The 13,455-nt window shown below is 40.2% G+C and overlaps 1 protein-coding gene across 5 annotated transcripts in view; it reads right to left on the reverse strand.

The window, feature by feature from the left end:
- Positions 1 to 342: 342 nt before the first annotated feature.
- The window catches only part of LRRFIP1 (LRR binding FLII interacting protein 1), a 200,537-nt gene continuing 187,424 nt past the window's right edge, over positions 343 to 13,455 (reverse strand). For all 5 annotated transcript variants that reach the window (XM_043505725.1, XM_043505727.1, XM_043505726.1 and 2 more), the window contains 5 exons: positions 11,243 to 11,289; positions 9,369 to 9,486; positions 8,740 to 8,819; positions 6,743 to 6,847; positions 343 to 3,951 (listed from right to left, as the gene is read on the reverse strand). In XM_043505725.1, coding sequence (XP_043361660.1) covers positions 3,841 to 3,951; positions 6,743 to 6,847; positions 8,740 to 8,819; positions 9,369 to 9,486; positions 11,243 to 11,289 — 461 coding nt within the window. In that variant the 3' untranslated portion in view covers positions 343 to 3,840. The remainder of the gene's footprint in view (positions 3,952 to 6,742; positions 6,848 to 8,739; positions 8,820 to 9,368; positions 9,487 to 11,242; positions 11,290 to 13,455) is intronic.

The raw sequence follows: 13,455 nt of genomic DNA on the forward strand, positions 1-13,455 counted from the left end.
AGCTAAAATAGGAAGAGACTTACTGGCATTAGGACCTCATACTGGTTTAATGCTATTAGTTGGCTATAATGGAGAAAAATATATACCAATGGAGAAATACTGTCAGAGGAAGGGAAAAAGGCAAATACTGCATTTTCCAGTTAGTACATTTTAAAACTGTATATAGGTAAATTGGGATACCTGTATGGCCACAGCAAGATGAAAATACGAAGTTTACAAGATTTTGGTGAATAAAAATTACCTCGATGTCTATACAGGACCCTTTTGAATGAAAAGGAAAAGTGAGTGGTGGCTTATATACAGAATGTGATAAGTAAGTGATTATACCAGACACTGCACCACACTACTAGTTTAGTTCATCCAGCAGAATCAATGTTGTTCTAATTCTGGGTATTTCCCAAGCTCAAGATTGCCAAATGTGCCTCACTGTACGGTGGTGAACAAGCATCTATAAAGGACTGGACTGACACCTTCAAACCTATTTATGGCAAGTTTGAACCCTGGTTATCACCATAGTTCAATCTACTTAAAATAAAAACTACAGTTCTCATTGCAGTGGTCTGTAGGAGAGCTAGCATTTTACATGTTTTATATTTACATTCAGAGATAGAAACCCTTATAAATGTACATTTTAATTTAAATTGAAATAAACTCTTATGTTACTGTAATCTGTTCGTCTAGTTAAAGAAGAAAAGCCTACATTTTCCAATACAGACATTTATCATGATAAACCCCTCCATAAAAATGCCCAAGTAAGTAACATCAGTTTCTGCTTATGGATCTCCAGATCAGTTCAGGTCTATATGTGCTTGTTTTTCTTAACAGAAGAATTGATTTTAAAAACCATTTAAGTTAACACGTGCCATAGTTTTTTAATACAATAAAATTAAACATTTCAAAACAAATCAAAGGACAGCAAATTTAAATATAAATTATTGGAACATTCATTCTGATTCTGCAATGAGCTGCCACATGGAGTCCCAGGGAAGTCAGCAGGTCTGTGTCCACACTGCAACTGAGAGCACATCTGCCAGTCCGGGCAGACAGATTCACACTAGCTCGGCTGGAGCTAGCATGCTAAAAATAAGTGTGGATGTTGCAGCTGTGATAGAGCCTCAGGCCACCCAAGCTCAGACGAAGAGGGTAAGGTTAAGAGCCCGAGCTACCGCCGAAGCCACATGTTCATACAGCTATTTTTAGCACACTAGCTCCAGCAGGTGTTTCTGTCTGGGTTAGGAGGCTCACTTCCCGCTGCAGTGTAGACATACCCTTGAACTCCAACCAGATGCACTGGCTTGGAGCAGTCGGAGCAAACGTTGTTACTCCCATTTAAAGCCCTGTTAGTGTGCATTCTTCATAGGAAAACAATGTGCTACAACCAATTGATATTTTTCCACTGCAATTAAACCTAGATCATACGGAGATTCAAAGGGAACAAAAATTATGTTTGAGTATAAAGCTAGTTTATCACACTGAAAGATTTCTTAGAGGCATAAGCATCCAGGTTATGAAATTTGGATTTGACTTCTGTGATAAGAGATTAATGCATATGGATGCAAGATGAAAGTTCCTTTAAAAAAAAATCACAGCACTTCCTGATGAACAAAGTATTTGTTTTAATTTTTTGGCCCAACCTTTACTGTTACCGATTTTTCTCCTGATTTTTGCCACAAGACAGTATTTTCACCGCTACCACAAGAAGAGATGCCAAGCGGCAATCAATCACACAACTTAATCCTTTAATAAAATACTATGGTATGTTTATTTTAATAAAAAAACTTCATTGTATTTTGTAGACACTAGAGGCTCTATACACCAGAAATTATAAAAGTCACAGGTAGTTGCAAATCTGGTTTCTACATCTAGTTTGACGTATTCAGCAAGAAACCTGGCTCTGCATCTGAAGAGTCTTGCCTAAAAGTTCAGTTGGAGGTGGAGATTTCATTTAAGAGAGTCCTTTTACCCACTATACAGCTCTATATCCGATTGAGTAGGGCAAGAAATTATGGTCTAGGTATACTTAAATCCTGCCTTAGTGCAGGGGTATGGCCTCTTGAGGGCCCTTCCAGCCCTACATTTCTCTGATTTCTCTAGGACCACAGAAGTCTCCTCCTCCCAACTCCCTCTTCCAAAACACTGACCTACTCCTTCCCCACTGATGGTAAGCCAGATGCCTGAATTCATTCAGATGGAATGAGGAGTGTTCCTTCTCTAGCCAGAGAAACCACATTCAGTTAACATTTTTTCTGACCTTTGGTGGGAATTAAGCATAGAGATAAGCAATACTTCCTTTAGTGGACAACAGCAGCATCCTGTATTCTAACTTCTAAATATGGAGGGAGAAGCAAGAATAGTATGTGGACCAGAAACCTAAAACTGAGGTTAAGGAGAAATTTGGCCTCTTGACCCTGAATTTGGCAAGTAGGTGGCAAGCAACAGAAGTGAAGGGATTCTGGAACAGTCAGCATTCACGCAAAATTATTTCTGTTGAAGAGATATCTAATCTTATATCTGGAACAGAGTCTTTGGGAGTTTTGTACAATAATCATCTGCATTCCTTATGTACTACAAAATTTCTCTGGATGGGGGACAAATTGCTGGGCTTTATTTCTCAGATAACTGCTTTGAATTCAACATTATAAATCTGTTCTAATGAAGCAGAGCTGTAATGCTAACTGTGAGTCACTAGATTGTGAAAACTGCCTGGGATATTTTAATTAGTTATGTTTTCTTTTTCCAGTAGAAAAGTGTTTTATAAAAGACCCCAGGAACAGTTTTGCAATTACAGAACTTGTAGAAAAATGTATGTAGCAATGTATTCTAAAGTGCTTCTTTTACTTCTCAGCTACTTATCAAAAATTAGACTGGTGTATCTTTTGTAGAAGCACACAGATTCCTAACAGCTCAAGTACTGCTAGGTGATTCCTGATGTAGAAGAACCCTTCACTCATTTTGTTTAAATCAATTATATTTGCTTTGACAACTGTAGTGAAATGACTTAAATGCAATCCACCTTTTTTAAAACATGGCCTTACTCTGGTTTATTTATGCAACATTATTACATCCTTTAAAAGAAGTAGTTTACTTCAATTCCAAATATAGGGATTAAATAATACACATAAAAAGCTGTAATTCAGTGAAGCTATTGCCTATTCACCCTGAAATAAAATAGTCTTATGATTGAACTGGTGAAAAAATCCTTCCAATCACCTTCGTTTTATTGGCAAAGTCATTTAAGGTCACTTTTGCTTCCAAGACCATCATCTTCCATGGTTTCCACTGAAGGAGTTTCGCTTTGTAATGGCTTGTGGTTCCACAGTGTTTTGTTAATCAACAGGCTACTATGAATATACTACTGTAGTCACTAAATTTCAGATACTGCCATGAGAAGTCCAAAAATTACAGCTTTCCCGCCGCCCCGCCCCCCCAAATTTCAGCAAGACAAAAGTCAAGTCCCAGTTTAATCTTTATTTTTAACACCATTTTAAATGGCAAAAAAATGGCTGCTGTGCCTTTCAGGATGAAGAACTAACACGATGACCGGTGTGATTGTTAAATGGTATACAGGTACTGTACTGCAAATGTACCAAACATACAGAGTGGAAAGACATCTACAGGCACAGCCATTTGGATCAGCTACTCCTATGTATATAGTGCAGCAGGATTGAATCTGCGTAGAGAGAACCACAGTTTGGTGGCATATAGCAAATGACTGCACGTGTTTGGGGATTTTTTTGTTCTCTGGAGGCATGATGATAAAGCATCCCAAACAGCAAAAGACAAGCTTCTCCAATGTTGTTCTCATTCCATCAAGTAGTAGTTTTCAGTGAAGGCTGGCTATTATTGCTGAGATAGTAAAGCACTTCGATTGGCCTTCATCTTCTCCAGCCGTTTCACTAGATGGCCATTGCTAACTTCAAGCTCTTCAGTTTTATCCAATGCTGAGCGAAGCTGAAAGGAAGAAGCAAAGGAAAAGCCATCACTAGCTTTTGAAATGTTTTTCCTTTCCTAAAGAATGTGGCTTGGGTGTCTTAACACTAATTCTATTCTGAATTCCATATTGCTGCAACCTCACTAAAAGAACAAGCAGAAGGTCCTGACAGATTTTCAATAAGTTCTGACAAATTAAGCAACTGCCTGCACCATTACTTTGAAAGCCACACAGTGTATGTTATTCATAAGACATTTTTTCAAACTAACATGCCTCAGATTCTGAATCCAAGTGGTCTATAATATTATGGTCATCCCTTTTACAAGACACTGATAATTTTTGTACAAAGTATGCCTTGTGAGTTATCATTTGAAAAGTCATAATCTGCTGAACATTATTATTCCATTGAAATATGAGTAGCAACACTATGTGTAAAGTTATGAGATTCTACTCTATGATAGTTACTGAAATATGTTGCAATTCTGGGTAACACCCACAAACCAGTTTTTCAAAGACAAAGAGACACTGGCCCCAGCCAGGTGTTAGAAACAATCAGATACTCATGTGACCTTTCTCCCACCGGGGTGGGGGTGAGAGGGGGCAGGGAGAGGAAAGGCATGAATAAGCAATTTACATTGCATCACAGGAACATTTCAAACCTCATTTTCACAACAGACTGTCACCACGACTCAGCAAGGCCATTTCTAGCACAAGAAATTAAGTTATAAAGGGGGAAGAGAATGCTTGACTTCACCTCTCCTTTTCCCATTTCTCTGCTCATAACATAATGAATCTCAAAGAACTGAGCTAAGGAGGGAGTGGTCCAGGGCTGCAAGGAGACCTAGCCTGTGAAATTTACAACAGTGTATGGTAAGACAAAACCTTTGCTTTTAAGTTCAGTTAGCTTTTTAAGTTAGGTATTAGCTTGCTTATTCTTTTATTTTCTTTTGTAATTAAATTCCAACTTTATTCATTATCACTTGTAATCACTTAAATTCTATCTTTCTGTAGTTAAACTTAGCTTATTGTTGTATCTTAACCAGTGTGTTTGGATTGAAGTGCGTGGGAAACTCTTTTTGGGATAAGCCCTTAGCCTTTTCCTTTGATGCAATGATGGACTTTCTATGAGTTTGAATTGTTCAGTAGTGTGTTGGACAGCACAAGACGCACATTTCTGGTGAAAAGTCTGGGACTAAATTTGTAGGTGTCGCCCTATATGTAATTCATTAGTGACTGGTCAGAGTGCACATGTATTTAGCTGGGAGTGAATTTGCACGCCGAAGGCTGTGTGAGCAGGCCAAGAATGGATGTTCTGACAGCACAGCTGCGTAAAAGGCACCCCAGGCTAGAGTTAAGGGGACACTGCTGTTCAACTCTCCACATTCTACCCTGGGGAATGTCACACCAATTAAATAGCTTGAATTTCAGAGGTGCTGAGCAAACCTCATTCTCTCTCAAGTCAGTGCAAACTCCAAGAGGAATAGTACGTGTTCAGCACCTCTGAAATTCAGGCCATTTACTTAGGTGCCTGAACATTATTACTTTTGCTTACTATATAGTTATGGTAGCACCAACTTCCCAAACACTCATGAAGGATAGTTTCTGGTCCAGTGGTCTCACACTATAAGAACAGAAGTAGAGAGTGCTTTGGGGAAAAGGAACAGGAACATCAATAAGCAAGTAATAAAGTCATTGATTCATTATAGGCAGCATGGAGGAAATGGGTCTTTTAAGAAGGCCTTATGTTGATAGAGTAGGGACACTGTGGATGAGATCAGTGAGGCTGCAACATGCAGAAAGGGCCACAATGAAGGTGACACAGAGGTTATTGTGTAAACCTGACAAATGAGCAGACAAGGGCTGGAGTAGCGGTGGACTGGAGGGGTGGACAATATGAAGCTTGACAAAAGACAAGTAGAAGGGGCAGAATTATACAGAACTTTGAAGGTGATGACAAGATGTTTAAATTTGAAGTGATCATGTATGGGGAGCCCATTGAGGGACATGATCAAAACAACAAGCAAGGAAGACTAGTTCAGTAGCTGCAATGTCAATCAATTTAAGTGCTTGACTTTAAGCACCAAAATTTGAAAATGTTGATATAAAATTTAGACTTCTGCCAAACATGTAAAGTTGCTTGTGTGACCTATTTGCTATGTCCTTTATTGTTGATTCTGTGTCATTGTGATTAAATAACGAAACATGACCTCTGATACCCCCTTGCCAGTATTCCCAGCTTCCCACTCCTTTCTCATTTACACATCTCATTACGGTCAAATATCTGAAAGTACAAAAACAGAAGCTGTAATTGAGAACTGATTCTTAATGAAGTTAGTTAAAGGACATGTATGCCAACACTTGTAACAGTTTTTATAGTACAAACACCAATTACTCAAGTCTTAGGTATTCTGACTGAAATGAACATTTTGGATTTGACACTTGTAAATGATACTTTGTCACTGAAGTAGAACTGTACTGAAGGATACAACTCTGGGATATGAGAGCTCCAGTCTAGTCAGTAGCACCAAGTCAGAGAGAGATGCTAGGCATTAAGGATGACGTTTCCTGAGAGTCAGTTACAGGGGAAATGTGCTATTGTGAGTTGTCACAGTTGTGTTTGCACTAACCAGATCTAAGAGTGGGAAGATTCTGGCCACATCCTTCAGCACGACTAACAGGACCAACACAAAAGTACCTTGCAGTAACCCAAGAATGAGGCAACTATTGGAGAAAACAGCTTTCAGAGATGTGTCTGCTTCTCCTCTGTAGAAATGGAATTTGCTTGTCTATAATGTTGTAACAGTAAATTACCTCTCTTTGGAGTTTGCGTTTCTCAGCTTTCAATTCATCTTCTATTTTTTCAGCATTTTCAGCAGCACATTTGTATCGAGCTACTTGACCTTCCAACCGTATTACCTAAGGTTAAAAAGCAAGTATACCATTAAGAATTCTATATAGGTAAAATAACTTCTAATCCTGTCTTTCCTTTGGCAACCCAGTGAAGTTGGGAGTCTACACTGTGTTCTTATTAGAATGAAGGGCATGTTCTGAGAAATAAACTATGCCACAGAGATGTCAGTTACTGGTAACTCCAGGTTGCTTGTCCATATTTTTCTCTAATACTCTACCAACGATATGGGGAAATGCTTCAATGTATTCAAAAAAACATAACTTACCTACACTGAAAGTTAAACAGGGCAAACTTCTCTACAACCAGTGACTAAGTAGGGCCATTCTTTCCTCCTGAAGAATAACTGTGTGGCTGACTTATGCAGGACAAAAGGAATAATGAGCAGTGACACCAAACTATGTTATGCAGACTTGTACCTACATCATTTGCCTCCAGCCAGTCAAGTACTGCAGGCATCTGGATATAACCACATTCTAAAGTGTTCTTGTATTTTCAAAATGGTGTTAATATAGATCCTTGAAGTTGATTGTTGTTTTGAACTCTACATTTATAGAATAATATTTCTGATACGTAAATGAAAGTATTTCCACTCTGTGTGAACACAATTAGATCGCTCTGACTCCCTAACAATCCTTTCTTCAAAGCTTCTTACAGCAAACAAGACTAAAGGTTTGCCTACACTGCCTCAGAGTTTGGACTACAGGGTGTGAATAGCAGTGCACACCAAATTGTTGCACTGTAACTCCCCCATGTCGATGCTGCAGGTACTAACTGAAAGGTTCATAGTTCGCGTTAATGTAGTCCTTTTCAAACAAGACTACTTTACTCCTGGGGGAATGCTGCACCACTGTGCAATGCAGAATTTGCACAGAATTTCATTTTTCCCCTTAGAATTTGCACTGCAGAGTTGCTGGCCGCCCATAGAGGCTGCTGGACCCCACAAAGCCTGGCTCCCAAGCTCGCAAATAGAGAACACTGCCAAGAGAAGGGGGAGCTGGAGAGTTCCCAGCATACCCTGAAGGAAGGAGGCAGTGTGCAGGAAACTCCGTATGTGCCCAGGACTCAGCATCATGCTGTTTCTCCCTCTACGTCCCTGGACTCTGGGAGTGCGGGTGTCTGGCCCCGTGGCTGGGTTCTGTGGGGAGGGGGTATGGGTGTCTGGGCTGGGAGGCCCCACGCAGCTCTCTCTAACGCCCCCCAAATATACTCTCCTAGCATCCCCAAATATACTCTCCTACAGACCTCTCCAGCATCCCCAAATACCACCTCCAGCACTCCCTAACTGTACCCCCTCCAGCTCCACCTCCCACTCCCCCCCCCCCAGCAGTATCCTCTATTTGGAAACCTCTATATGGTAATCCTACGGGAGCAGGGCGAAAAAAAGAGAAGCAACTAAAAGACCTCAGGGGCAGAGTTTTCTCTCAAGATGTGCCCAGCTGGCACGTGACACATCCAACAAAAGCACAAACAGAAAAACAGTAACTGGGTTGTTGAAGGGATTTCTTTAACTCTCTACTTGTGGGGGAATCTTTTTTTGTTGTCTGTATTGCAGACATGCTTGCTGACAAATAGGCATTTTGAAATAAATTACCAAAATAATTGAAATTGGCACGATTATATTGTGTTATTTTGACAAATAAAATATACAGAATTTTAAAATATCATGCGCAGAATTTTTAATTTTCTGGTGCAGAATTCCCCCAGAAGTATACTTTAGTGCGAACTAGAACCTTTTAGTTTGTGCCTGCAGTGTCCAGACAGGGGAGTTACAGCACTTTGGTGCGCACTGTTATTCACACCCCCGTAGTCTGACCTGTCAGGCAGTGTAGACATAGCCTTAGTTTATCATGGAACTGTATTTCTTAGCTGATCACGCACTCTCCATGTGCAAACTTACATTCTGCTCCAGAGTTGTTATCTCTTGTTCAGACTTTGCAAGTTTAAATTTGAGGTCACTGATCTGTCTGTTGGCATCTCCTAAAAAAATTACAAATCTATTATCAGAAATGTAGGAACAATCTGGACAGGGCTCCAGTACATAAAATGCTGGAGCTTTAAAATGTTGCATTATTACTTTGTGGGGCTGGCTAGTGGGCAGGTGGTTCATGCTCTGTGCTTTGCCATGAAATACTCTGTAAAGTTCCCTTATACATGCAAGCTGGTACGCATAGACACTCCAGTCCCTGTTAGCAGGGAGCGATTCAGATCACATCACTTGACAATTCTAAGAGTAGAATTGGTAGTGTGAAGGGAGCCCCCACTCAGCCCTACTTGATAATACAAGGGAGGTTTCTGTGCAGCATAGTCTTGAAAGCGGAAACTGAAACGCTAAGGACACCCCCCTCCTGCACCTACTGTAGAATCTTATCTACCTGCCCATTGCACTGAAAATTCTATCAATGTAACAAGAATGAATTGAACAAGTGGATAGACAAGATAACCTGTAAGTGAGAGAGACTCAGAATTCAAGAGTAAACCAATATACCGCACATAGCAGTTTACTCTTAAAATGGAAATTAAGTTTACTTTGGAGATCAATCATGTGCATATCTGTCCCATTCTCAAGAACTTCATCTTCAGACTGCATATTCTCCATCTTGTCATTCTTCTGCTTCTCTTCCAGTTGTCCTTTTAGTGTTTTAATCTGAAAGTCCCAAAATAATTCATTAATTTCAGTGTCTCTACAGAGAGTGGTCCAAATCAATCTACAGACTGCCCCCCACGAAAGTTCAGTTGGCCAGAAGGAATGGTCATACTTAAATCATCTGTCTCACAATATATGTTTGTCATAAAATAGTCTCCTACAAATTCCTTTGCAGCACTGTTTAACATGGGAAATTATTTGGGAAACAGGGTATAGATTCTAGAGTAGAACTAGTACGTAACATTGAGGGGACAGAGTTTTTGGTAATGAAGTTTATACTCTACATGCAAATTAAAGAAAGTCAGATTTTTTACAACATGAGTTAATGCAGGTGAACAATTATAATAGTCCCAAAGGTCTCAAGAGAATAACTGATAGGAATCTTTATACTATCTTGGAATTTTATGATGTATAGTTTCACCATCAATAATTTGGCTATCATTTACCCAGCTATTGTATTCCTATTGCATTTTTCCTTCTAAACTGTACGTTGTGAAACAAAAAGATTGTCAGCAGCTATCCAAGGAGACAGAGGGAATATGAAGTAGGGCTTCCCCCACATTCACAGAAGGCTAAGATTATGTCATGGAGGTCCTGGAAGTCACGGAAGTGGCAGGACCCCCTGCAACTGACAGCTGCAACCCGAGCTGCCCAGCTGCCACCCACCAGAAGCAGCTGGGGCCCCACCACAGCTTCGTCGCCAGCAGCAGATGGACCCTGAAGCTGGTCAGTGGCCAAGGGCAGGGCCTCCTGCAGCACCCAGGGGCCCCAGCTGCTCAGCAGCTGGGGGAGGCCCCCCACAGTTCCCCAGCCTCCATCACTAGCAGGTCCCCTTTCCCCCCATAGCTCCCCTGCCTCCGTGGGTAGCAAGGGGGACCCCCCCATCAGCTCCAAGCCCTGCAAGGTAGTGGGGGGGACAGACCTGCGGGGGGGGCCCCTCCCAGCCACTGGGATCCTGCAGCTCCCAGCCAGGACACATCACTGCTTCCATGATTTTTTGTTTTTTGCCCGTGACTTTTACTAAAAATATCCATGACAAAATGGTAGTCTTAATGATAAGCCTTATGCAAAGACAGGCCAGCATGCAGACTGTTTACTGTTCAAAGGGCTGTTTTCTCTGGAATGTTTTTGTTCTAAGCACTTTGCTTTAAGAAGGCTGTCTGGTCACTGTTTATCACCATCATTGCATCCCGAGAAAGCAGAACTGCCTGTTGAGATAATCATGGTTAACTTTGGGGACTGCAGTGCAAGGCCTAGTCTGAGTCGGAGAAAAGCATGATTGCACCCCAAGAAAGGTGGCTGCGTGAGGCCAGAGACCTGAATGGGGCACCCTTGAAGAGACCAGGAGGGGTCTACAGTGCAGTTAGCCCTGTAACACATGCAACTAGACCATTGGGGGGGAGGGGGGAAGAGAAGAGAGAATCCCCCATTCAAAATCCTGATGAAGTTTTTTATGAGGATTGTTTTTGAGTGTGTCCTTTCCCGTGTATGACTGTTTTTGGCAGAAATCTGCCTTATACCCATCCCCATAAATATATCTCCAGTGTACAAAGCTGAACCCAGTTCCTGTGGAATAAAAACACTGAACACAGGAAGGGAAGCAATAGCAGCAGCATTTCCAGCAACAGCTGCTATGCTTTGTTGGGCATTATCGCCTATGCTCTTTATGTTATAGGAGTATTTTGTTCTCTTGTAAATCTCCTCCTCACCATGTTGCTTTACCAGGCATCCAGCAATACTGAAATATGTTAATTACCTGTTCTAGCAAGGATTCTCGTTCACCAATGAGCTTTTTCAGTCTGTCTGAAAGAGAAGAGAGAGAACTCAGTGCTGATTTAGTTAAATTACATCTTTCAGGGTGTATATTTAATCAAAGAAAGAATTGTGAAGGTTAGTGAAACTAATGATGAAGGTAGTTATGCACGTACCACAGGAAATGAGGTCACAGACAGGACTGGGAAGGGGTTTCAGCCAAAGGAAGTTATGTCATTCTCACTGAGCATGCTTGTCACTTCAGTAGCAGCACCCAGCTGCATGCAAACAGGCTAATCTTCTATTTTAGGTTAGCATGCAAGAACTCTAGGGTCAAACACAACTGCAACACAAAAATCTCACAAATCTTTAAAATTTAATATCATTAACAAGAGATTATACACACCTGCAATCATTGCTAATCGTATTATTAATCGTAATCGTTAACATTTTAAAATCTTAACTAAAATCTTTGCAACTAAGTAGCTTGGCTACAACATTTTCTTTCATTATCTCTAGTAAAACATTTGCCTGTGATTTTTTTTTTTTTTTTTTTTTTTTTTTAAGAAATAAAGTCTGGTGAAGTGGTTCTCTCCATTTTAGTCCTTCAGGTCGAATATAAATGGGAGATTGTTAGCTTAGACAATTTGCTGTGTTAGACCTGAATTTTGAAGCAACAGGGATCAGTATACAAAAAAGAGCGAGCATACTGTTTTGCAGAATTAAAAAGATAATTTTAAGAAAAGAAAACTGAAGTAAACAAACAAACACTCGTCTCTTTCCTTTGAGGCAAAGGGAAACATTTCAGCAGGTGCCATATGTTTTATGCAACAAGTGATTTTATGAACCATGGAGCTACGTTACCGCCAAGTTGATTTTACCTTTATACTGAACAAAATACATTGAAAAATGTATTCCTTTAGAGCAGCTGAATTTGACCAACAGAATTTTCCTTTTTACAAGCTGCTCAGTGTTTTGTTTTATACTTATTCTGTAGAGCATCTATATTACTTTGTCCTCCCTACAGAGAGAGAGACAGAGTAAACAGAAGTTGGTCCAGTAAAATATATTACCTCTGCCACCTTGTCTCTCTATTACCCTGCAACCAACACAGCTACCCTCCCACAGCACTCCTTACAGATAGGCAGTCAGCTACATAGAGCCAACCATATAGGTGCTGAACACTCAACTACCACATCAGGATCTGGCCTACTAAGTTAACTGCCAACATCAGAAGTTCATTCAGGAAAAAGAGTTCTTGCATTTCTTAGAGTTTGCAATTGACAACTCACAATCAGTTATAGATTTTACTGAAAATATTCCTAAGGATATAATTTGTGTAAAGAGACCTACACTGTATGTTTTGAATTCTTTATATGAAGATAGTAGGCCTTTTTAGATCTTGTATATGGAAAAGGTCATCACTAAATTATTACCCTTTTTCTTTGTTGACATATTATACTTAACACAGGAAATAACTGTGGCATCGGAGATTACCGGTATATGGTAAATGAGAAAATGTTGACTTTTTAAATGGAAGCCTCTATATATGGCAAATCTACAACTAACAATGGTAACTCGAGATAATGCAGTAACTCATCACTGTGGGGTGCCTATAATCACAAAGAGAGGTCATTCTAAGATTATGAAATTGCACCTTTTTATCTGTGGTGTCTGATACAACAAACACACATATCATAAGTAACATGACAGTTCAGCAACATTGTACATCTACTATATGAAAGCATTCAGCATTCAGAACTGCCCAAGAAATGGACAGGACACAGGAAATTTCAAGAACACCCGTCTTTGTGGTAGCCAGGCATCGATGTGAAACCATATTTTGTATACTTTCTTTGGAAAGCAAAACTTTCCTGATATGAAACTGAAAGTGGGGGTGGAGAGGAAGGGAGGGAGGGACGACTACCCACATATGACACGTTGTGGTAAGTCCTGCAAAATAAATAACTTGGTTTGAAACACATGTGCATGTGCATATACAGTGGCCAAAAAGCAAAGGGAGGTGGAGAGCAGAATACCCTGCTTAAAGAAGGAAAATAGAAGAAAAATGGAAACAAAGCCAAAGAACAGAAGAGCAAGGAAAAGTACTGCAAGGCTGGAGAGAGGGTTGGAAGTCAAACATCAGAAGATGACCCAGAAAGCAAACTGCTAAAGAATGAGGTTTAATATAGGACAGAACGTTCCATTTTAAAGTTA

This window comes from Dermochelys coriacea, chromosome 11, assembly GCF_009764565.3.
Source record: "Dermochelys coriacea isolate rDerCor1 chromosome 11, rDerCor1.pri.v4, whole genome shotgun sequence".
NCBI classification, from domain to species: domain Eukaryota; kingdom Metazoa; phylum Chordata; order Testudines; family Dermochelyidae; genus Dermochelys; species Dermochelys coriacea.